This window comes from Protopterus annectens, chromosome 8.part0 (genome assembly GCF_019279795.1).
Source record: "Protopterus annectens isolate FY-2018-M chromosome 8.part0, PAN1.0, whole genome shotgun sequence".
Lineage (NCBI taxonomy): Eukaryota > Metazoa > Chordata > Ceratodontiformes > Protopteridae > Protopterus > Protopterus annectens.
In genome coordinates this window covers 949,849,496-949,876,266 of record NC_056741.1, presented here as the reverse complement: position 1 = coordinate 949,876,266, position 26,771 = coordinate 949,849,496, and the positions used below count along the sequence as shown (strand labels likewise).

The 26,771-nt window shown below is 39.8% G+C and overlaps 1 protein-coding gene across 1 annotated transcript in view; it reads right to left on the bottom strand.

Annotated features, from left to right (window-relative positions):
* Positions 1-26,771, bottom strand: part of LOC122808363 (unconventional myosin-Ie-like) — a gene marked incomplete in the record, with an annotated part of 1,223,059 nt that overhangs the window by 729,317 nt on the left and 466,971 nt on the right. Inside the window, 1 exon segment of the mRNA XM_044079330.1 lies at positions 19,236-19,432. Coding sequence (XP_043935265.1) covers positions 19,236-19,432 — 197 coding nt within the window.

The following is a 26,771-nucleotide window of genomic DNA, read 5'->3' as shown; positions in this document are numbered from 1 at the left end:
CAAAAAAAATTCTCCTTTTTCTCCTTTGCAAACAGCAGCAAACTGCTTCCTACAATTAAACTAAACACATGAAATGTTAATGCACTTCATCCTTAACTGCACATGTAATATTGGAATTCACTTCTGAATGCTGGTACAGTGCAGTTACAAATGACGCCCGAATCCTGGAATAATGTTTCATACAACAGAGCTTAGAAAAGGTGAGAACTGATGGAAACTAGCATCTGCCAATCATTCCTCCTAATACCTTGCACCCAGAGTGACTGTCCTCTTTGCCCAATCTTAACTACATCTCTGTTCTACAAACTACAAATTTCCTGCTTCTAGTCGTATAACTTTTTTCTACTATTTTATTTTTAAACACCTTTATTGAATTATAACTTGTGACATAGACAAACTTACATTTAAATAAAAGTAATCAGACCACATTAACACGTTGATGTTTACAAACATTATACATCAGACAAACCAAATGGAACCGCAAACTGACAAACTGAAGAAATGAAACTGGCTGTATCGTAGTCCAAGCAAAGTTTTTTTGCTTGGACTACGATACAACCAGCTTCATTTCTTCAGTTTAAACATTATACATCACATATATTGTTCTACACCATATAATTAAAGCAACATTGTATAGATTGTTCAATTCCTAGCTTCTCTTAAACTTCATTCCTCCTCCAAAACATTTTTCTGCATGCGCTGTTCTAACAATTTCCATTTTTTTCTATGTAATTTACTCCCACCCTTTTCTAAAAATTCCACTTCCTGTTCTTTTGTGTCTATTATAATGTTCACTACTTCAAGTAAAGTTGGTTTAGACTTTGATTTCCATTTTATAGTAATTGTTTTTATGGCAGCCACCAGAATTAAACTTAAAGTCTTACTATGTCTAGTTAGTTCAGATCCTGTATCCCAACTCCAAAAAAGCATTTCCTTAGACTTTGCTTGCCCAGTATTCCTGACAGAAGATTCTGTAGGGAATTTCTAAAGTCTGCAAACTCATTACACTCAGAACATATGCTCCCTGACTCATTCTTAACAGGAATCTAATTCTGATGATAATCTGCAGTTTTTCTAAGTCTTTATAACTTGTACATTACATGTATATAACCAATGACCAAGTTAATTTTGTATATGGCTGCGCCTTTACACACACACACACACACACACACACACACACACACACACACACACACACACACACACACTTTCTCTGCAATGCAAACATTGTAACCAATGACTTTTTTATATATGGTACATGTTTTTCATGTTTATTGCACTGTATTAATAGTTTATAGTCATGTATAAAAAGTTTACCACATTTGAGAACAGCTTAGTGTTTAACTTTCTATAAACATTTCTGCTCTTATGAGCCTGGGGAGTATCTGATAGACCATTTATGGATCAGTGTACTGCCCTGGTCAACAAATAAATGATAAATAAATATGAAAAAAATGATACAAGAGCATTTAAAATGCAAGTAAACTGTAATAAAACGTCACAAACAGTACTAGATGAGCCTGAACATTTATTCCCTCCAAGTACAACTTCTCACTAACTTTATCTAGCAATTAATATGCATCCCCCCCCAAAAAAAACCTCCCCCTTAGCCAGATTTTTCAATTAAAAATATTAAAAATTTGGAACTTAATCATCCTCCAGCTATTCTCCTATAGCCTTAGTATTGTTTCTGGCAAAAACAATTGATATAGAGGTTCATGAAAAAATTCTAACCTTTTTGTTCTTCAATCTTACTCAAAACGGTCAATGCAGATTTTATGCCAACTCTGTGTGGACACAGCACTCCTAAATACCATTAAATAAATCCATCCTAAACTTAACACATTCATTTTTTTTCCTATCTTGTTTCTCTTTTCAAAGGATGTGACACTGAAAACCACATCCTTCACATTTTCTGCTTTCTCAACATTGGAAACAGCCTAATATCACTAAATGTTTAAAGTTTATTTTTTATGTGCTTTTTCCCCTTCTGCAGAGCTGACCATCAAGACATCCTCTATCAAACTTTGACCATTTATTCCCCTAAGGAAAAGCGGTTTCCTTCTTATCCCCTGTGGCAAGAACCATTCCGAGATAATGTCATTCTGGCAGATACCATGGTGTATGATGCTATTATTGTTATCCCTATAGTGATTGTGTATTTTGTATGAATGACCTAAATCCTCCCTGGGGTGGTGATGTGGGCACCTATGTCATCACAGGGAACCCCTATGCTCCCCTTTTATCACTTTACTCATCTGACAAGGGCTGCATCACTGGCTTGGATGGTCCATACCTGTACAATCCCTGCATCACCCCTTGCCCTTATGACAGCGCCCTTGCCCTCTGGCAGTAATTATGTTAGAATTGGTGGCATGTAGTGGCTGGGACCCACCTGTCCCAGCAGCATGAGGATTAACATTCATCCAGCCTGCACTGTCAAGTTCCAGAGTCACTAACTGGAAACAGATTGCTTGGTTATAGTCAGAGCCTTATCCCTCTATGCCAAAGGAGTGGAGGATGGATGGGTTTGCATACATGTATCCAAGTGATTAGATTTCGCCTGGCAGAGGCTGGGGAAACAACTTCAAAGTTTGCAATCAACTCTTTGCCAAAGTGAAGAACAGATCAATGCAATCCACCCACTGGATGTGCCACCCGAGGAGTTCCAGTTTATGAAAAACAAACTATGGCTAGGCTGTTTTCTAAAATAGCCCAGCATTTACACATACTATGTCATAATAAATAAGGCAATTATGCCTTACTAAACACCCTACTGCCATTTGCTGGAGTAGAAACAGAGCTGGAATTTCAGCTGTTTGGGTTGCTAAATTAAGCAGCTAGGAGCCATTTGCTATTAGTTTAGGCTGCTTAGTGTGACTGGTGCTTGAGGCAGCCTGAATCATAAAATGAAACAAAAAAGCTCAGTGGATTTACAGATCAGAGGAAGATGGTGCAAGTGTCCAGGGGTGGGGGTCATTATTATTATTATCATTATTAAATAGTACTCAGTGAGTCTTGACTCTGTTTCTCTTTTCAGTGGTGTCACTGTCAGACATCCTGAAGGACCAAACTGGGATGTATTTTTTTTTAAATTTATAAACATACAGTTAATACCGTGATACCGTGTGCATTTGTTCATGTGCCTCAAAATATCTTAAATCTTTCACTCATACATTACAGTTTTTTATGGAGCAAACAGCCTTGAAGAACAAGATGAGTAACACTCTAGCTGACACTAAATTGCAGACAGAAGCTGAAACTTTTAAAATGATATTCATTACGAAATCTAGAATACAGATGGAAAGGAATGTTTGTGCCTGAATGCATAAGTGTGCATGTATTTTTATATCTGTGTTTATACATGTGTGTGTGTTTGCATGCATGTGTCTGTGTGGAGGTCTGTTCATGTGTGTGCATCTCTGATACATAATGTGTACAACTATGTGTGCTTGTGTAGGTCTGTCCACGTCTGTGTGTGTGTGTGTGTGTGTGTGTGTGTGTGTGTGTGTGTGTGTGTGTGTGTGTGTGAGCATGCAAACATCTGTCTGCCTGTCTACTTAAAACTGTAACCATGGTCAAAGCTGACCCTGCCATAATATACTCCCACTCCATTTCTGTTAGTCCTGCTTATTCAGTGGCTACCTGTAGACCCCCCCATTCCCTTGTTTTGAAGTAACCAGCTGTCACTGGGCCATTTTTTCTTTACTTAAAGCATCCTGAGATGAAGAGCATCAGTGACCCTTGCGCTGCACATGTAGAAATGGTATGAACTGTGGATATCTTGCTACGCCTTGACAGTTACACATACACAACACTGTACTTGGCATATTCCTGCAGATATTCCTAACATGTCTACATTTAGTTTAGAACACTGGAGACCTCGCTAATGCATTTCTGTAGTTCTAAAAAATGTTACAACAGTAGTGCAGCTTCAAAGCTATTGCCACCATAACATTCTGACAGACTGTTTTATCTATCCTCCACCCAAGGCTTTACCCTAATGCTATTCTCTTTTTCTCTTTTGTTTTCTTAGTCTTTACCCTCAAGCTAAACTATCTTGCTTATCTCTAAATTCAGTACATTTTAACTTAGCACTGGATCAAGCTGGGTGGTCGGTACTTACTGATTGTTTTTTGTTGGTTTGCTTTGGCTGCTCTGATTTCAGCTCCAACCCGCTACACTCAGGCTCACTCTGCTCCCCTACCCCACCTCCAATCCCACCCACCCTGACTAACTCAATTTTTTAACCAAACCACTCTCACTTAGAAAACCTACCAATCGGCAAACAAATCCCTTAAGTACTACACAACATAATCCCATCTCTAACTCCTTTCACTACTAGCCCCTCTTACATAACCATTACATGCTATATTTCTAGACCATCCCATCTAACCATTACTGACACACCCTAACAGCCATACTATCACTTATCTACCTTTACCTTCTCACTCACAGTTAAATATCCCAATAATCTTTTAGCAATTCATTCTTCCCACTTACCATCTAAACCTTGTACCACTATATTAATAACACAACAGCCTATTCCCTAAACAACCCACTCAAACATGCTACCTCTATAAGGCATATTAGTCGTACTTCTCTCAACAGCCACCAATTTCACAGCTTACCACTTTCATCTAAACACACCCAAACCATCTATAAAAGTACATCCACAGACTCCCACAAAATCACAAACCACTCACTTGGAAATATCACCAGCTATATTCAATACTACTTTCCTTGACCAAGCAAATCACAGATTACTCCCACTTAAAAAGCTCCAAAAACTTCTTACTCAGGTATCAGAAACACATATCCAACCTTATTCACACACTGATTAACATAGCTTATAAACTTACAATAAGTGGTGACATGCATCCTAATCCATGTCCTAGCCACAGCCTCACAACCCACACTGAAAAACGAAATATATTTAACCTACCCCGAAAAGGATCTGACTTGCTACTTCTAAACTTAAATCTCAGAAGTATTGTTAATAAGGTTAACAAGCTTCATGCTACCCTCTCCCTATACTCCCCATATATAGCCATCTTAACAGAGACTTGGCTGAAACCACACATTACAGATAATGAAATCACCCCTCCAGGTTATAACATACTCAGGGCAGATAGAAAGGTGAAAAGGGGAGGAGGACTAGACATATTATTCAAGAATAACCTCATACTACAGCAACTAAATCTCAATATAACAACTAACACAGAGATACTACTGACCAAATTACAAATCAACCCTAACAAGTATATAACCATACTAGCCATTTATATCCCCCACCAGGCAATAATGCTTCCACAAATGAGCATATCCTCCAATGTACTTCAAATGGCATTAGCCATGAAACCATCATCATGGGTGATTTCAAGATTGACTGGTCCACATGTAACTCAAACTCCTAGCAGTCATATCAGCCTCTATGGCTTTACACAAATTATCCAAAATCCTACCACAACAGACAAAAATTCTAACAGATATTCTATTCTAGACTAGATCCTATCAAACAATCCCCCTCTATCAAAATGCTGGCTGTCTACCTGAGTCTTAAGTGACCACTTACCTTACCCATCTGCTCAGATGAAATATCAACCCTACTAAACATATTGTTTTTTAACAAATCCAAAATAAGAAAAATTTTAACACCCCAAGAACTGATAAACACTACAAAAAATTTAACTGGACTCTACTCATGTCTCTCACCCTAGATATTGCTATTGAACATTTTAATAGTACTTTCCTTAACATTCTTAATAGCATGGCACCTTCCAGAACAGTCCATGTAAAGGCAAACTATACTCCATGGCTATCCAATGAAACAAGAACCCTCCTTAAGCTTAGAGACAAGACTTGGGCCTTATGGCATACTAACACAAGTCAACCTAACCTCTTAGCTTATCAACAAATCAGGAATAAGGTCAAACAAAATCAAGCTAGACAAAAAAAAAATAATACACTAACAACTGAAACATGAAAGAAACCCACAATAATTTTAGGCCACAATCAAAAAAATCCTCCATCTTGGACAAGCCACAACTCCCTCCCCCAATATATCAAGCTGCTCTGAGACAACTGCTGAAAATTTTAATAAATACTTCAGTGAAAGTATTCTATCTCTAACCAAAAACAATCAGCACTGTCAGGAGTCAACATCTAAGCTATCCATCAATAACAACGATACTTTCTCACTCCAAACCCATCTCCACTAAAACTATGGAAAAACATCTAAGAAAACTCGAACCTACCACAATAGCTGCTGATAACCTGTCAACTAAATTTGTAAAAATAACTGCTGAAGCCATTTCTTACCCCATATTAATACTGATTAATTGGTCTATTGCTGAACAGCATGTCCTGTCTATCTAGGAAATCTCACATATAATTCCTCTTCACAAAGGTGGGCAGTCCACACAACTCACAAGTTATATACCCATCACCAACCTATCCCCACTATCTAAACTCTTTGAAAGGTGCATACATTCTCAACTACTGCACTATCTCACAAGTAATAACCTGGTAGCCAAACCCCAGCATGGTTTTAGACACTTTCATACCACTACTGCACTTATCAGCTTTACTAATACCATAAACCAATACAGAAATAAAGGGAAAATAGTATCAGTCTTTCTTGATATTTCCAAGGCAGTGAAGTGGTTACAAGATACCCCCCCCCCCACTCCCAGTCACACTTGGTGTCCCACATGGTTCAATCTTTTCAGTATTTTTATTAATGATCTTAATACTGCCAGCCCACTAGCTTCCATAATCCAATATGCAGATTACTATACACTTAAGTGCAGACTCCACCATACAACAGCTTCAAAACATAACACGAAAGTCCTTCACTGAAATTGACTCATGGCTGTCTAACTCACATTCCCAACAAAACCAAACTCATGATCTTTCAACCCACCAGACCCAATGACAACCCCCTCCCACCTTCTATATCACTGCTAGTAATAATACAAAAATTACTCCCAAACTAAACTACTAGGAGTTTTAATAGATAAACTGACATTTTACTTACACATCACAGACAATTAAGAAAATACATAAAAAGATGGGAACCCTATACAGAAACAAAAAAATTCTAACAGACAGTTCTAGAGTAGCCATTGCTAGAACCCACCTCCCGTCAAATCTCCTGTATACCTCAACCATTCTTAACAAATCTCAAAAAGACAGACTAGAAACATACTATAACAAAGTAGCAAAATTTGCCACAGACTCTAAATATAGGACACACCAGTGCCTCTCTCTAATAAAAAAAACTCTCTTGGCTAGACCTACCAAAACTCTTGGCTTATAACCAGCTAATCATGGCTCATAAACTACTCTATTTGCCTGAGAAAACTCCTGCTTTCCTAAATATAATGCAACTGTATTCCAAAAAATGTATGCTACGCTCATTGAATAAATCATTATTACAAGTTACCAAATCTACAAACACTGCAGGGGAGACTCCATATTCAAGCCATGTAGCAAAAACTTGGAAAACATTTCCTCATTCTGTTAGAACTACTATCAACTCAAACTCAATTTAAAAAAAATACTCAAAAATTATTTTTCAGACTCATGGCTCTGCTCATGTAACTGTTCAGGCTAACTTTGAACAGCTATAATCTCTTTTCCCCTTACTCATAAAACTGTAATGCAAACATGTTAGTATTTCACACATACATTCTTCTTTCTATCTTTTGAATAACTACAGCTATAACCTATTTCTCCCTTACAAATAAAACCACCTTAATACCTATCCATTACCCTACTTATCTAAACAGAAATATTTTTCAATATCATTATCTAAAACTCTCATCTTCCCTCAATTATTTTTCGTATTCTGTCCTCCTTTCCACCCCACTTTTAACTTTCTCTCCTTAATTTAATATAACTGAACAGAAAGTGATTACAGTGTAATTTAATATAACTGAACAGAAAGTGATTACAGTGTAATTTCTACCTTTTGTAGTTTTTATTTCCAATTTCAAATACAACTTTATAATTAATATTTTAATTTCTAATTTTTGTAATTTTTATTTCCAATTTCAAATATAACTTTATAATTAATATTTTAACTTTTTTCTGCCAAATGTAAGGCATGAGTAGAAATAAGTACTGCTGGACTAGTCCTTCACTTAACTGTACTGTTGCAAAACCATATAAAACTCAGCCAATTCTATCCAGTTACTATTATACAAGGACTGTAAAGTACAATATTCCTCTCATGTCTTTTATCATTGTACAAAAAATTTTCCCATTTCTGTTTTTTATGTATTGTTACTAAGTTGGAGCTTTTCTCTCTGGGTCTCTGCTGAAAATGGGTTCTGCCCAGTCTGACTTTCTCTGTAAACAAATCTAAAATAAAAAATATATATAAAAATAAATCAATGACTAAATAAAGTGTGGCATTAGTTTCTGGTTATTTCCATTTGTACAGGGGCACAACAGATCCCCAAAAATATGTTTTACTTATTAAGTGTTAAGGGGGCTCAAAAGTCCCCCTTACAAATGAAGCCATCTGCTACTTTCCCTGTTAGAAAAAAAAGCATCATCATAGTTTTTTCTTTTAATGAGAAGCCCCTGAGAATCTGTGCAACTGTAACAGCAATACAGTACAAGAACCAGCAATTATAGAGATCACTAGACCTTGTATAATGATGACACTTGGTATTCTGTTTATAAAGGAAAAAAATTGTCATGAAACTGGAGACCATACTTCTAAACTGTACCTCACTCATTATGAGGAATGTTTGTCATTCAGAGTCTTAAAAATTCTGTTGTATACTGTTCAACACTGAAAGGCTTTGGGCATACTTATTATTAAAGTGTTCCACTGCTGTTTCTAAACTACCATGGTATGCACAGTGTCCCCAGAGCTGTCACACATTTTCTTTCTATTGTTTCTGTTTTCTGGCACCAAATGTAAAATTACAGCTTTCATGACATTTTATTTTCCTCAATGACACATCACTAAAAAGTTAACTTAATGTTGCCCTCAGTGACGTCAGCATAGGGGTGAATCTGAAGTGCGTCCATAGACTTTAATGAACTTACTACAGAGCATGTGTGGGTTCCCATCAATTAAACTGTATGGACACAACTGATGTTATTCTCTCAAGTGATGTCATTGAGAAGCATAGCAGAATTATGTGGGTGCATTCTTAATAAAAAGTTTACAAAGCTTATTAAGAAGCTGCCCACATAATTTTGTTAAGATGGGTTTGAAAATACATAGTGACACTTGAGCTATAAAGTGCTATGATATATAGTCAAGGTTTATTTTTGTTTGCAATTTGAAGTTGGGTATAGAAGTCTTTTTTACTTGTTTTTTTACTGGATTACGAAGAAATCTGAAGTTTTGCAGGTTGGAAGTAATTTTAATTTTTTAGCCAATTTTTCCACACTTTATTTCTGTTTGGTATTAGCTGTTTGGTTGGTTTAGATAACCAGGGACATGATTGATTTTTATTCTTGATGTTCGTAAAGAGGAAATATTTTCTTGATGTGCGTAAAGGGGAAATATTTAAGAACATTATTAAAGTAATCGACTGCACTGTTTTGAGGTAGGGACAGTAGAGAAGTACCGCTAGTTGACTGTAATATAGTGAGAAAGGAGTCAAGGGTAAATTTAGCAAGATTATAGGCCCTTTTATAGTGATGTTCTTGTGGGCTATGGATAGCATATCTTTACATGGAGGCAGGTAGATGGCCATTTATGGTAGAGGGAAGGGTCCTGGCAATGGAAAATTTGCTTGGGTCTAAGACCAAAATCCAATCAAGTGCAGACCAGCAAAGTGTGTTAATTCCTGTAAATCTTTAGATTCTGCCCATGCAGGAAAGGAGGACACTTTTTGTTTAAGGAGTTCCAAGGTATGTTGGTGATATTTAAGCATATGGAACTGACACATTAGTGCCTTGATAGCAAAAGTAGCTGAGGTGATAAATTTTTACCCCATGTGTCCATTGCTTTGGAATCCATGTCTGAGGGGGTGGGATTCTTAGATGAAGTAGTTTTAACCCCTTTTGAGCCTTGAGTAATGACTTCAGGGTCTGCTGTTGGGTTTTTAAAGAGATATTTGAGAGAGTCAGGGACTCTGTAGTACCTGTCTGTCTTTCTGGAAGCAGGAGGGAGGGCATCTGGAGTTAAGCTGGATTCAAGGAAGACATCATCCACCACATCTAGGACTGGGGGTATAGCTAAAGGTCTGTGCTGTGGAAAGTCCAGGAACTCTCTGAGTCTCTTCTTTGACTGTTGGTAATCTTGACTCTCCCATTTGAAATGCTCCCTTAAAGTATGCAGCGTCTCCCCAAAGGAAGAATCCTCTGGGGGAGAGGCTGAAGGAATAGACTTCTCTGCATTAGAATCCTCATATGCTGAGATAGGCTGCATGCCTTCATAGTGAGATGCATCAGATTCATCTGATTCCTGTTCAGACAAAACTTCTAGAGACAGATCTCTTTTTCTTTTTGAGGGAGTGGCTTGGCTTCCCCTAATCTGCATGATGAAGTCCTCTGCCATTCTAAGCATTTGTGACTGAGGCAAGGAAGCAGGTGCCAAAGAATGGCTGGAAGTTGGTTTCTTGGGGGTGATTCGAACCCTGGGCCTAAGGAACTCAGTTATTTTAGAAAGAGCGGTAGCTGGGAAAGAAGGCATCGGTTTATGTCTGGATTCGGTGTTGCAAAGGACTTCCTCAGAAGCCGGTGCCTGCACAGCGGCTCTGGACCCATCCAAGGTAGAGACAACCACAGGATCCTTAGACAAAGAAGAGTTCTGCAGCATATTGAACTCCAAAAGGGTCTTGGTAGAGGCCTGTGAATTACATGAAGTGGGCATCAGGGGCTGCAAAAGCACCTCACTGAATTCCGGAGGACTGACGACCAGCTTGGCAGTAGCATCATCAGAAGGTTTAGTCCTGTGCAGTCTGTCTCTGTCTTTATCTTTATGTTTTTTCAGGTGGTCTGCTGTTGGATGGCTTACAGAAGCCATATCGGGATTCAAGGACTGTAAATAGAAATATCTGGCTACAATAAGGGCTCAACGACAAATAGTTCTGGCGTTAAACAAAGTACAGTAACAACAACGAGGGACGTTATGGTCTGGGCCTAGACAAGTGACACAGTAGGGGTGGAAGTCCCAGTGTGGTATTTGCTTTCCACAGGTGAGACAATTATTAACTTTTTCTGGCATTGGTTAGTGCAAGAAAAAAGGATCCCCAGGTAGCGGTAAACCGGCACTCGTGCAAACTGCTTTTGCTTTGGGCTCCACGTCAAGAAAGACTGATGCAATGGCGTCAGCTGCCTTCCTTTATACCACTGATGACCTGACATCAGTCTTCAAGTGACAGCAACTGACACAGAAATATTAAGTCTCTGGTATTCAGGCCGGTCGAGGGCTAACCCAGCAGGCATAACCCAAATGTGATGACTGCAACAGTGAAACACGAAGAACATCTGTTGTTACATATTATGACTGAACTGGTGATATAAATAATGCTAAACAAAGAGCAAATAGAAAACATTTAGGAAATGATGCATCTATTGTCTGCAAAGATCATTCAAACCCTATGAAATGAGATGACTTTGGAATTTTGAATGCAAGTATTCAGCAATCTGATGATTCAGAATGCTTAGAAGGAAACAAAAAAGAAAGAAAGGAAGAAGTTCACAACAAATAACAGGGAAGAAAAAGAAACTCAAATGTCTGTAAAGTAAAGAGAATACATACTAAAAAGGACACTGCTTGTTATGCAACACACAGGGAATGATAACTTGTTCTATCAGAAAACCTTCAGTGCACTGAAAAAGGCATAATCTTTCCAAAAGAGAAGATAGAAAAAAAGAGGCATGGGGCAGGAGAAAAGGAAGAAATCAAAACTAGTATAGGTCTCCATGTCCCATCTTTCTGGGGACCAGAAAGATTCTGGAGTAGAATACTCTTCCTTTTGTTTCCATAGGCACTGGTTTTAGAGTGCCTTGTGTCAGGAGAACTTGCAGTACTGGTTGCAGGAGGGGTAGCTGACTGGTGGGTGGCTGTGGAGTGCCTAACCTTACTGGGGGGGGGGGTGATCCAGGTCATAAAGCAACTGTTCTGGATGATGGAAAGAACCCATTTATATGAGGTAATGTGGGACCATACAGGGAGACAGTGAGAGAGATGGGCAGACAGGGATAGGGATGTGGGAGGGGTGGGAAGAGAAACTGGCAGGTAGTCAAACGTTACCTGCCCTATCTTGAAAGAGAGGCCTCTGGCTGGAGGATGGAGAAGCTCTAAGCTGGAGGGGGCTGATTTCTAGGAGGTCTCCTGGGCCTGGAGGGAGCCATAGGCCGAGAAGGTTTTCAGATGAATTGAGTTTTGGCAGGGTAGTTTCTATGGAACTTAGGGATGGGTGAGACGAGCAGGTGTTTGAGGTCCTGCAATTCTTTGCCTTTTTGTTGCAGGACTTGAAGAGGTCAGACACTTTGCCACCAAACACGGCAGCGTGATCTAAAGGGGCATCAATAAGCTTAGCCCTGAAGTCGTCAGGGAGGGGCTGAAGGTGTAAACAAGAGTATCTCCTTAAAGCAGAAGCAGATGCAGCTGACCTAGCAGAGGCTTCAGTTGCATCATAACTGCAACTTATGGAGTGTCTATTCACCTGACAGGTGATGGCTAGCAGGGAGGATAGAGAAGATTTGGCTGCACAGTCTGGGATATCAGCCACTTCCTTAATGGCTTTGCCCGAGCACAGCTAAGGAGTACTTGGTCATGTGAATCTGGTAGCTTGTGGCCCTGAAGAACTACGTCACCCGATGGGTTGCCAACTGGCTTACTGACAGAACCCACACTGTAAAAGTAGCTGACTCCAAATCCAGCTCCAGACAAGTGACAAGTGGAGTACCACAGGGTTCAGTCCTGGGACCTCTCTTGTTTGGCATCTACTTCTCTGAAGTACAGGCCAACACTAAGGGACTCTGACTAACAAAGTTCGCAGATGACTGCAAACTGGGAGCCATTACTGAATCCCCAAATGATGTTGATACTCTACAAGAAGGCCTTACAGAAACAGATGCTTGGTGCCAAAGCCATGGGCTCAAGCTCAATGCCAAGAAATGTATAGTTATCTCCTTTGGGAAAAAACATGTACCCGTGACTTACCACATAGGTGGCAGTACACTAAACACTGAAAGTGTGATAAGAGACTTAGGGACACAGGTGGACAGTGGTCTCACCTTCAATAACCACATCACCACAGCAGTCAGGAAATCCTTCTATGTGGCACACCTCATCACTAAGGGCTTTTCATCCAGAAAAAAGGAGGTCATTGTCCCACTGTACTCATTCTTCATTAGACCCATTATAGAATACAATCCCATTTGGTATGTACCTCCCAAGACATCTGCAACTACTGGAAAGGCCGCAGAAATACCTCACTGAAAGAATCACAGGCCTAAAGCAGATGCCCTATGCTGACCGCCTTAAAAAACTCCAGCTGTACTCTGTCACATATCGTCTACTCTGAGGCGATCTCTGCTTAACATATAAGGCCATGTCAAACCCAGAGCTGTTGGACATGCTACACTTAAAGAAATCCCAATACCTCAGAAACACACACTCCAGGGATCTAAACCTTGTCATCACAATAAACAAAACATGCTGGAGGGATAGGTTCCTGACCCAGAGACTCCCCAGACTCTGGAATAGACTGCCCATACATGTCAAGCAGAGCAGCTCTTTGGCCCTCTTCAAAAGGAACCTTGATGATTGGATGGGAGAAAGGAAATTCACCCCAGGGAGGTCTGCTAGTCTGGGATTCAGCCAGCACTCACCGTGCTAAAAAGCAAAGAAATTCCTAGCATGGAGGAAAATAGATCAAATGATGATTCCCGCAGGAATGACTGCCTATCTCCAGACTCTTGATATTGCCATAAACAAGCCATTCAAGGATCATTTGCGCATAGAACTCAATGACTACATTGAAAATAGAATGGAGAGAAATCAGCATGGAAACACTGTGAAGCCTAGCCTGCAAAAGGTTGTGACTTGGGTGAAAAATTCATGGGATAAAATCACTGACAGCTGTGTTGCCAATGCACTTTGAGCAGGCTACTTGGACAAGCAGTATTCATTTAAGGAGATCTCAATTGCTAGTCATGACAGACTGGGGTCAATGGTGCTACAGGAAATGGAATCGCAAGAAATTCAGGCGAAATTTGGGGGTTGGACACTTATGACCAATGTCCCAGAAGAAGATAACATGACTGTATTTGAATAACTGTGAAAGCCAAGGTGCAGATATTCTGGAGTTGAAATGTTTGTTGCACTGTTTATGTAGAATTCACACACAACTGTCAACCCATTATTAGAACTGTTGTCCAGTAATAGAAAAGTACAAAATAAATGTAAATTTGTGTACATGAAGAAATGTTGATTTGTGTTCATTAATTAATGCCAATTTTTGTTCATGAATAATTGAATAAAGGTAGATTGTTATACGGCGAGGGTAAATAAGGCATCCCCTGATGATAAGCCCTAATGCGCATATCGCCGGGAGGAAGAATATAAGACCCGGTCTTATTTTCGGGGAAATACGGTAACAATTGTTGGAGTGTAAAGACCACCATCAAGTGGTGATGACCTAGAGGAATTCATACATTTCTTGCATGAAACATAGGAGAGAAGAATAATATTAGCTGGGAATTCAAATTTACCAGAAACGGAGTAGAATAATATTCCTTCAACAAATATGGTAAGGAAATTATTCACAACACATGTCCAGGAACAACAACTGCTTCAGATTGCAAAAAAAAAAAAAACACTGCCAGGGAAAAGAACATACTAGACTTTATTTGGGTTCCTAAAGAAATTATTGGTACTTCAAGTTCAGTTTCAACACTGTTGATGCGCAGTGATCATGGGGTTATAAAGGTTAATTTGCTAGATAATTCTGCCAAACTGAAACCTAAACCAATGCACAGAAGGTTAATTACAGATTATGTGGAAGCAAAACAGTCACTTTATAAAACTAACTGGGATGATATGTTCAGTGTAAAAACTGCAGACAGAATGTGGAAAGTTTAGAAAGGGAAATTGAGTGCAAAAAATAAAAAATGTTTTGACATCAGGATCTAGGCATACAAGATCAGGGGGATATATTTCCATAAGAACAAGATATCAATTAAGGTGAGAGACAAAAAATATAAGAAATGGAAAAGAGGTTGAACTACAACTTTGAAAAATGAAACAAACAAGCTGGACAAGCAAATTAAGCATAGCATGAGACCAAATCAAAAAAAATTGACGAAAATTTATATAAAGTTATTAAGCATAACAGGACACCCTTTTATAGACACATAAGATGTGGAAGGAGTAAAGACATACAAATTGATAAACTGTGTGCAGATTCTAAAATTTACTCTCAGACACAACTGATTACAGATATATCTACAAAACGTTATGCAAAACAGTTTGGCTTCACAAAGGTGGTGATAAGTTGTCCTAGTGACATCACTTGTAACCTCATAATAATAACTAATCATAACTATAAGCATAAACATCATAACTAGTAACCTCAGATACTGGAATCAAATTAGATTATATTGAAAAAGAACTGTACAAACTGGATCCAAACAAAGCACAGGGAGGAGAGAATTAGTAATAATGACCTGAAAACACTTCAGTAAGAACTTACAATACCATTACATTCATTATTTACTAGGTCATATAAATACGGGGAGATTCCTCATGATTGGAAATATGCGCTTATTAAACCTGTCTTTAAGGGAAAGGGGAGTAGGACAAACCCAGTGGCATACAGACCCTTAAGTCTACTTTCATGTTGTGGAAAATAATGGAGAAGTTAATAGTGGATAAGTCATTATCAGAATTGGATAGGTTGGGACTTGAAACCATATAGCAGCATGCATATGTTGAAAATAGGTCTATTAGCACCTGCAACACTATGCTCTATAATACAATAGCTGTGAATTTAAAACTGTGCTGTGATGTAATTTATATAGACTTAACTTTAGCATCTGACAGGGTCATACACAAAACACAGCAACTAGGTATTGATGTACTCTTAAGACGGAAACAAATAGGACAGGGCAAATATCATACAGCAACTGGACAGGTGAAATTCTTGGTTACAGTCAGTGTCCCACTGGGATCTGTCCTAGGCCCTTACTTGTTTATACTGCATCTTTCAGACCTAACTTTTTCATCTGAGGTGTTCTACAGTCTATATGCAGATGACTTGAAATTAGGAAAACTGATTGCATGCGTTACAGATAGAGCAGGTCTGCAAACTTGACTAAATTGACCATTTGGGCACAAGACAATAACATGCTGATAAATGCATCAAAGACTAAGCATATGACATTTGGGAGACATACACTGACAGGTTAATATTTAATATAGCACAGTGACTGAAGCTGTAGATTCCTTTAAGGACCTGGGTATCTGGGTAGATCCAGCTCTGAGTTTTTCTAATCATATCAACAAATTGGTTAATGATAGTTATAAAGCTATAGGTTGTATAAAAAGATTTATAAAGTCAGGAAATCAGAAATGATGAAGTTATGGTTTGTTAGTTACATTAGACCCAAACTTGAGTATGGAATAACAGTATAGAAATCTTATAAGAAAACAAGCATGAGTAAACCGGAAAGAGTACAGTGGAAATATAACAAGGGCATCCGTGGATGTGAAAATTTAAGTTATTATGAAAGACTAAAATATCTGAACTTGTACAGTGAGGAGATCTTATTCAGATATATATGGCATGTAGAGACAACAACCTCTAGTAATGTTTGGGGCTATCAAAAAGTAATAAAGAATCATCAGGCAACCTCTGTAGAAGATACTATAGAAATGAGAAGTGTACTAATTGATTCTCTCAGACAGCAGCTGATGCACGGAATAGACTAACAAACTGCATTAAAGCAAGTACTAGTTTAGATATTTTTAAGAACAGCCTGGACACTTATTATGGGAACAAGTGTTTTGGTATATTAGCAAGCTAGAAGGGCATTAATGCCAGTGCTTGAACTCTGTGTGTGTGTGTGTGTGTGTGTGTGTGTGTGTGTGTGTGTGTGCATATATATATATATATATATATATATATATATATATATGGATCCCCTTCACTACACCAACACGCCACAAAGCCGACACCAAAAGACCGAAAACACACAATACCGACAACTCACAAAACCAAACACCAGAACACCAACACCCAAAACACCGACACACAAAACGTAAACTACACATTACACACAACTATACATGCACTAACCTTAACCCAAATCCTAACCCTAAGGTGCGAAACAACCGCACACTTACCCTACCCGCACCCTAACCCTAAATCACTTAACCCACCCCTAAACCTAAAGTCCGTCACTATCGCACACTTACCCTACCTGCACCCTAACCCTAACTCACTTAACCCACCCTTAAACATAAAGTCCGTCACTATCGCACACTCACCCTACCCGCACCCTAACCCTAACTCACTTAAAAAAGCCCCTAAAAGTACAATCCGTCACTATCACACACTTACCTTACCCGCACCCTAACCCTAAGTCCGGCACTACCGCTCACACTCACCTTTCCCGCACCCTAACCCTAAAATCCCTCACTATCGCACACTTACAGAGTCATGCTCACACGTTGCCCATGTCGGTGTTTCGGCTGTCGGGATCTCACCTTGTCGATCATCTGCGTCGTCGGTCTTTTCGTGTCGGTGTAGTGAAGGGGACCCATAGATATATATATATATATATATATATATATATATATATACACACACACACATATATATATATATATATATATATATATATATATATATATATATATGTATATACACACATGCATATATGCATGCATGGCTACTAGCAGCACTGTCAGACAATACAGCTTTCTACTATATGCTTTCTCCACAGAATGATCTTTTTTTTCTTTTATGTTTGTTTCAGTTATTTATGTAGTAATTCAAACACATATGCAAGTTGCCATCAGTAGCACAGGTGTCTCAATGCTCTTATGGCACTGGTATTGCAGGATCTGTAGAGGCACCTCTTACACCATATTCACCAACAAACATTTCTTTTGTTGTGCCACTGCTGTGGCACAGTATGTACAATACATTCAGATTGCGTCTTCCTTCTTTTTTTCTTCCATACAATAACCAGTCTAAGTTAAACAAGACAATGCTACCACTGACCGAGTTGATAATTTTCCAAATTGTTCTATAATAATGTTTACTAATTCAACAGATCTGGTTCTGCTGGATCCCCCATGACCACAAAGCATTTTTTTTTCTTAGAAATGGTCTTTAATTTAATTTAAACTCACTGTTTTTTGTTAAAGTTTTACGATTACCCATTAATGATTTTAAGTATTCAAGGGGAGAAGAAATAAAGGTGAAAAACTATCATACAGTAGACAATTTCCAGACAAACACAATGAAAATACTCCACAATCTCCCCAAACCGTTACTTACTAAGGAGCAGTGGTTGTCTGCTTTTACTTAGAAAATCCACCAACTCATTTTACAACTATATTACACTTTGTTCTAAACAATTTAGAATTATATCATCATCTCAGTATGGAAAATGGTTACAAAGACCTAACTAGTAAGTTTCACTTGCCAGACATCCAGGTGTGTGTGTGTGTGTGTGTGTGGGGGGGGGGGGGGCAATGGATAGCTCACCTTCCTTGAGGGAAAGCTTTTGTTATGACTGGTAATCCCTAGTGGATACTGAGGAGACTACATTTCAGTGAAATACAGACTCATGTCAGTACTGAGCACACATTAATCTCTTAACGTTGTTGCCCATCATAGATAAAGAAAGTTAATAATAAACAAAGCTGCAACTCTGCACTGTGTCAGTTAAAGGGGGACTCTGCGATCTAGCTTTCAGTCAGAGGGGTCTAATAAGTTAAATTGCCAATAGACGTACTACCAAGGGTCTTGATGTCAATGGTGTAGCAAACAGAAACAGCTCTGATTAGGCAATCATACATTAACCATCTGAAGCCCCCAACTCACACTGAAGAGCAAAGTATTTTCAGAAAAAAACGTATCATAATTTCCTGCAGTAAAATTAAACACTAATTTAGGCATTGAAATACGTATGACTGCCATTCTGGAGTTCACCTACATCATATATACAGGTAACTTTTTTTTTCTTATCAGCTCATTTGTATTTTTCTTTAGTCTCATTCAGCATCAACAACTTACCTCAACTAAGTAATCAAACAGCCTGGAGTACAGTGCCTTTGACAGGGCATCCCTTGAGAAAATGGCTTGTTCTGCATTCAACGTTACATCAATGGTTTCTGACTTGCCACCCCATTTACTATCCATCTTCCTGCTTGTTAACTTCTCCTTCAGACGAACCTGGTCTACGCCCAACAGGAAAGCAGGAAAAGCCAAGACTGCAGAAATCAAAAGAAAGAACTTTCAGATCCAACAGAGGCTGTGTATTCTTAAGACTTTTTTCTTTTATCTACAGTAATCACTTGGCATTTCTTCAGCCTATTATAATGCTTTCTTGTTATCACAAATATTTGCTGTTAACATCATTGCTATGGGTTACAATCTACACTATACACAAAAAAATTCATACTTCCAAATTATAATCCAGTGATGGCGAACCTATGACATACGTGTCAAAGGTGATACACCACAATGTTTTGGGTGACACACCAGCATTCACCAACTCCTGAGTTACCAAAGAAACAAAGAAAAAAATATAAGAAATATGTGACCCTGCACTTATCTGTTAAAACTCAGCAACAAAAAAGTCATTAATTGATATTAATCAAATCAAATGCAGTGTGTTCCATATTTTTTTCAGTTCAATTCAAAATTACTATTAAAAGTAGGGTAATTTTTGGTACACTATTTTAAACCCAATTATCAATGCACATATAGTTTTCTCTACTATAAGTCACTGATTTTTCTGTTACTTTTATAATACATAACAGCACTTATGATTGGACTTTATGTTTTTTTCTAATAAATGAATATGTAAAAAATAGTTTCTCTTCTGTTTGGGGGTGGGGGTGGGGAGGTCGCAGAGCCAAGATAGGCATTTTCCAAATTTTTGATATGCCGAGCCCAAAAGGTTCACCATCACTGTTATAATCAATAACCTATAACTGAGTATATCAAATAATCCAACAAAATATGTAGAAGAATGCAGATACATACCACTAATATATATATATATATATATATATATATATATATATATACATATTTCAAGACTCTATAAAAATAACTGGCATTTCTCTGGTCATGTAACAATCTCTTCATTCTCTTCTTCTGTCTATATTTTTGCTCTGACTCTGTGATTCTTTCAGCATGACAGCTTGATTTCCACTCTATATATAATGCATGTTTACATTGTGTTTTCACTCATTCTGTATATATCGTACATCTATTGCCTTTATTCCATCAAGCCAACTATGACATTCACTTGGAATATGTATATACTGTGTTTTGTCATTCACTCTGTATAGAATATCATGTAACTATTGCGTTTTCTCTGGGATGAGACTAAAATGGGCCTAGTGGGATCACTGCTGTACCCTGGTTAACAAATTCAGAATAAAAAATAAATAATAAAGTTATGTATAGCTTTAACTGACTGCTCTGATGGCCGATGATAAACTTGTGTTGTTTTTTTTTGTATTGGCCAACATATTACTTTTCAGCTCATTGATGAAGCTAAAAGCAACACAGTATTACAACAGCAGGGTTCTGTAAAATAACAAGAGCAACTACAACCCTCCAGTTTACCCTCAGCCACCATCAAGCACCTAAATGCCAATCAAAAAATAATGAAAATGTTAATACAGACATTTGTGTAAGAGACTTGTAAGTATATTCTTGTCTGACTTGCGGGGAAATTCAAGGACCAAGGCTAGAGGAAGCAGAAAAGTCTGCAGGTGGGAGATAGTGTGAGGTCATTCCTGACCCACAAAGGATGGTCTTTTCATAGATCAATAAACATGGTAAGACTGTACCTGTTATATCTAACAGAAGACAAGCTTGATGGGCCCTTGAATGGGTTTTATCTCAAGCAGTAATCATCATAATAAAATATGCCAGAAGAATGCAGAAGCACAGAGCTCAGAGAGCTGAGTCTTGGTGAACTCCAATTTCCCAAATAATATTAAACTCTTGAAGTTGTAGTTAAAACAATAATGCTTGATGAAGGTGTGCATGAAAGATCAAGTGGCAGTGGCAAAGATATCTGCGACAATGACATTCATGATAAGCACTGGATGCAGCCACCCCCCCAGGTGGAATGAACAATGAATGCATTTTCCTGTGGACAGTTAGCCTGAGGGAAAAGAGAATGCAGTTTGCTGCTCACTCGGCAGTCATTGTCCCTTTCTTCCCTGCTGCAAACGAGGTAAACAACTGATCTATATTGCTAAAATCCTGCACCTATTTCAGGCAACATGGCTCAGCTACTGGATCACATCAAATGTGTGAGGGGACTCCCCTCTTCAGGTTTCTGCCTCAAGGGAGTGGGAGGTATAGAAGACAAACTGGTTCAGGAGCAATTTTGGGGACACCATGAGAAGGAAACATATATTCATTCTGATGGACATTATATCTTTGAGAAACAGTATCTATGCTTGCCTACACATTGTACCTGAGATCCTGCAAGCAGAAGTGATAATCACCAGAAAGAGTTTCCCCCCAAAAAACTAACTTCAGCTCTGCTGATCAAGAAGATTCATACGGTGGTCAGGCAAACCAATCAACCATAAAGTTCAAATTCCATGAAGGACAGGGGGTTGCTCTTCAAAGCAGAGATATGTTGCACCTATTTAAGGAACTCCTTGACAAGCCAGTGTTGGGCTAATCCACATTATGTTTAGATAATGGACACATGCAAATTTGTCAAACAACAACTGAAGCATACATTATGGATACGTGTCTGAGACTAATCAAAATCACTTGCCAAGATGGCGATACTATAGAGTAAAGCACTTCCTAAACTGAAACCACTTCCAGCTGGAGGCACAAACCTGCTACGTGGAATGCTTCCTAGCAACCCTCAGTTATCTTTGAGACCTCAGCAGGTACAAAGTACAGTTTTGTACCTACCATAAATGTAGATGTTCGAGTGTTCACCCTGCTGCAGTCATCACACTTGGGTTATCCTGTCAAGTGGTCCTGCAGTCGGCTGGATTTCCAAAGTCTTGGTCCGACATCGGTTGCTGTCGCCTCATCCCTGACGTCAGTGCGCCAGGGGTACATATACTGCAACCGACGCCATTTTCTTCAGTTTTTCTTGCTCCAGATGTCGGGTGCCCCGAAAAAGGTGATCCAAATTAGTACCAAAAAGTGAGAACACTGTACAGACACAAAAACCCTTCAGCTATAAGCAAATACATCAGTAAGGCATAGCAAAGATTTAGCCAGTAAAATTTCAGGAGTTGGCCAACCGGCACTTGCGAACTGCTTCTGCTTCGGGCACTGCACAGCAAGAAAGACTGATGTAATGGCGTTGGCTGCATGTTTTATACCCCTGATGACCTGACGTCATGAAAGAAGGGACAGCAACCAATGCAGGACCCAAGACTTTGTTAATCAGGCCAACTGAGGGCTACTGCAAGCAGATGGTCCTAAATGTGATGACTGCAACAGTGAAACACGAACAACATCAACAAGTTAGAATGCTAATAAAAGGCGAAAAAGAAGAAAGGGGATGGAGGAAGGGAAACCAGGACTGCAACAGTGAATACACTTGAACATCTACATTTATGGCAAGTGTACACAAAGTACAGTTTTGTACCTACCATAAATGTAGATGTTAGAGTGTTCACCCTGCTGCAGTCATTACACTTGGGTTATCCTGTCATCAGGTGGTCCTGCAGTCGGCCAGATTTCCAAAGTCTTGGTCCGACATCGGTTGCCATCGCCTCATCCCAGACGTCAGTGCGCCAGGGGTATATATATTGCAACCGATGCCATTTTCTTCAGTTTTTCTTCCCCAGATGTCAGGTGCTCCCAAAAAGGTGATCCAAATCAGTACCAAATGGTGTGAACACTGTACAAACACAAAATCCCTTCAGCTATAAGCAAATACATCAGTAAGGCATAGCAGAGGTTTAGCCAGTAGATCAGAGGGGTTGGAGGGAGGGTAACCTGGACGGCAGCAGGGTGAACACTCGAACATCTACATTTATGGTAGGTACAAAACTGTACTATGTTCATCGTGTTACCCTGCTGCAGTCATCACACTTGGGTTGAGTCCCAAAGCTAAGGTAGGGTGGAGGCATTATAGAGGGTTAGAGGAGGCAATGAGGCCCTGCAGAACTGCAGTGGCGAAGCCTGCCCTGGACTTAGAATAAAGAGGTAAGTGATAGTGTTTGGTGAAGGTGTGTACAGAACTCCAAATTGCAGCTTCTAAAATTTCCTTGGTAGGAACCCCCCTGAGAAAGGCAGTAGAGGTAGCTGTTGCCCTGGTAGAGTGGGATCTAATGGTAGGAGGAACTGGTTTCCCATGATGGGTATAGCAGAATTGTATGCAATTGCCTATCCATTTAGAAATGGTTTGCTTGGAAATGGCCCTCCCTTGAGAAGCTGTAGCATAGGAAACAAAGAGCTGGTCAGTTTTTCTGAAAGCCTTAGTTTTATCCAAGTAATATCGAAGCTGCCTGTGAATGCCCAAGGAATGTAGGAGTCTCTCACCTTGGTTCTGTGGATTGGGGAAGAAAGTGGGTAGATGGATGGTTTGATTTAAAGCTACACTGGAAACCACCTTAGGCATGAAGGAAGGATTAGTTCGTAGAGAAACTCTATCTTGATGAAAAATGAGGAAAGGTTCCACTGCCATAAGTGCCTGTAATTCTGAAACTCTCCTAGCAGAAGTTATTGCCAGGATCAGGGCAGTCTTCCAAGATAGGAACTGAAGGTCTGCAGAAAAAGTTGGTTCAAAGGGAGGTAATGTTAGTTTTTCCAGAACAAAGTTGAGGTCCCATAGGTTCATAGGTTTATACTAGGCTATCTGCCCTAAGGCATTTATAAGCCTAGCCCAATTTTTTGTGGCTTACGCCACCCCTTATATGAAAAATACTGTGCCCATTAGTTTGTTGTGCCTCTGTCCAGCAGTGACACAGAGATGATTCCCGGGATAAACCTACGATCTCCCATCCACAGGTCAAGATTTCTCTTGAACAGAGCCAGCGAGGTGCTCTGCCTCACATGGATCGGGACTTTATTCCACAGCATAGGGAGTCTCTGAGTGATAAATCTATCCCTCCAGCACGTCCTATTTATATCCGTGCTAAGGTTTAAGTCGCTTGCTCTAGTGGTTTTGGTGGATTTGGATTTTTTGAGGTGGAGCATGTCCATTAATTCCGGGTTGGACATGGCCTTGTATGTCAGGCACATGTCACCTCTGAGCAGACTGTATGCAACTGAAGAGAGCTGGAGTTTCTTCAATCTGGCAGCATATGACAGATTTTGGAGTCCCTTTATCCTTTTGGTGAGGAACTTTTGGGGTCTCTCCAATTGCTGCAGATGTCGGGTGAGATACATCCCGAATGGGGCATTGTACTCGATCATTGGTCTGATAAGTGAAGAGTACAGGGGAACAATGACCTCACTAGATCTGGATGTGAATCCCTTCATGATCAGCTGGGCAATGTAGAAGGTCTTTCTAACCACTTTAGCAACGTGAGTGTCAAAAGAAAGGCCACTGTCAACCTGGGTCCCCAGGTCCCTGATAACCTCTTCTGTGCTTAGTGGATTGCCACCTATATGGTAGCTTGGGGTTACCTTGTTTTTCCCGAAGGGTATGACTATACATTTTTTGGTGTTCAACTTCAGGCCATGGCTCTGGAACCAGCTATCTGTTTCCGTGAGTCCCTTCTGAAGGATATCCGTGTCCGATGCACTTTCCACTATGGCGCCCAGTTTGCAGTCGTCTGCAAACTTTGTCAGCCAAAGTCCTCCCATGTTGGCCTATACTTCTGAGAAGTAGATGCCGCCAAGGACCGAGCCCTGTGGGACACCACTTGTGACAGGCTTGGAGTCTGACATAGCGCCAGCAACTCTAACCCTGTGGGTTCTGTCCTTAAGCCAGTTTGCAACCCATCTTGTGACATATGGGTTTACATTTAAGCTGGTAAGTTTTTCTACAATACCAGTGGGGTATTGTGTTGAACAAGGTCAAGGTAGGCTGTATGGACTGCCTTTCCCTCATCAATGGCCTTGGTGACTTTCAAGAAGTCGACCAAGTTCAAAGGCATGATCTGCCCTTGACGAGCCAAACTGGGTCGGGTCCAATGTCTGCAAGTCCCCTATATCTTTGTTTATGAGCTCCATTATGATCCTCTCCATAGCTTTGCAGACTAGACTTGTTAAGCTTATAGGGTCTGTAGAGGCACCGCCTTTGTGGAGTGGGACCACAGTTGCCGTCGCCACTCCTGTGGTAAGGCTGAGATTAAACAGCTGCCTTATGTGCAGGTTTAATTGGGACACCATCTGGTCCCATTGATGCTGTGTTTTAGCTTTAGAGAGCAGCTTTCACCTGCGCATTTGAGATGTCTGGGAGGCTACACTCTGCTGGGAGAGTTATCTCTCCTTTAGGGTGAAGTTTGCACTGAACCTGTCTGCCAGTATGTTGGCAATGCCTGTGGGTTCAGTGATTTTTGTATCATTTTGGACTAATTCTGAGCATATCTGGGAGTTTCCACCCAGGTTCCTAACATAGCTGAAAAAGGCCTTATGATTGTCCTTTGAATCCATGGCAATTTTTCTCTCAAAATTGGCCTTGGCTGATTTTATGAGTGCTCGTATTTTTTTACTAATAATGACCAGGGGTGACTTCCCTTTTATGGATTTTGTTCTATCATGTAATAGCTTTCTCCTCTTATTGTAAAGTTTGTTAATGGCTGGGGTCCACCAGACTGGACGTTTGCCCTTTGTGGAAAGAGTCTTGGTTTTATTTGGGATTGCCTGATCCATGCAGTCCTGGAGGTGTTCATAGAAGGCATTTGTAAGGGCTTCCACAGTTTTGGTTGTGGTTTCCACTGGCTCAGGGGCCTTGAAGGATACCACACCAGTCTTGAGTAGTGTGAAGTTTGTTTTAGAGAAGTTCTTCACTGTGGTCTTTTTTGTTTGGGGTGGGGGCGGGATGTGGATTTCCAGTGAGATTAGTTTATGATCAGATCTCACCAATGAGGGATATACTTCCAGTGTGGAGCATTTTGTCCCCATGTTTGTGATAATGAGATCTAGTATATTTTCTCCTCTCGTAGGAACAGTGACTAGCTGTTCCATGGCATTTGAATTTATGAACTCCAGGAACCGTTGGGCAAGAAATGTTGGTGTAGGAGCTCTTCTAGGTGGTCTAATGTTTTTTGCCCCTCTGAGGAACTGCCTTAGGAGTCGGTTTGAAAATAAAGGTGTCGTAGTGAGCCTAGCTGGAGCATGAATTTTAATTGAGGAGAAGGAAAGTCCTTTATGCAACATCTCAGCTAAATACTGCAGAATGTGAGGCATATGAGGCTGAGTTGTGTCTTGGCCTTTAGCTTGGTTCCAAGCCGAAAACCTTTTCCATTTGTCTGAGTAAGACTTCCTGGTGCTTGGCCTCCTGGCTTCTAGAATAACATCCAGTACTGCTTGTGATAAAGGGGCTGGTTGGCTGCTTAATTGATTTGCCATGCAGCCAGGTTTAAGGTTTTGATCTGGCTGTGTAGAATCTGCTTGTCTTGCTGTGTGAGCAAATGAGGTATTTGAGGC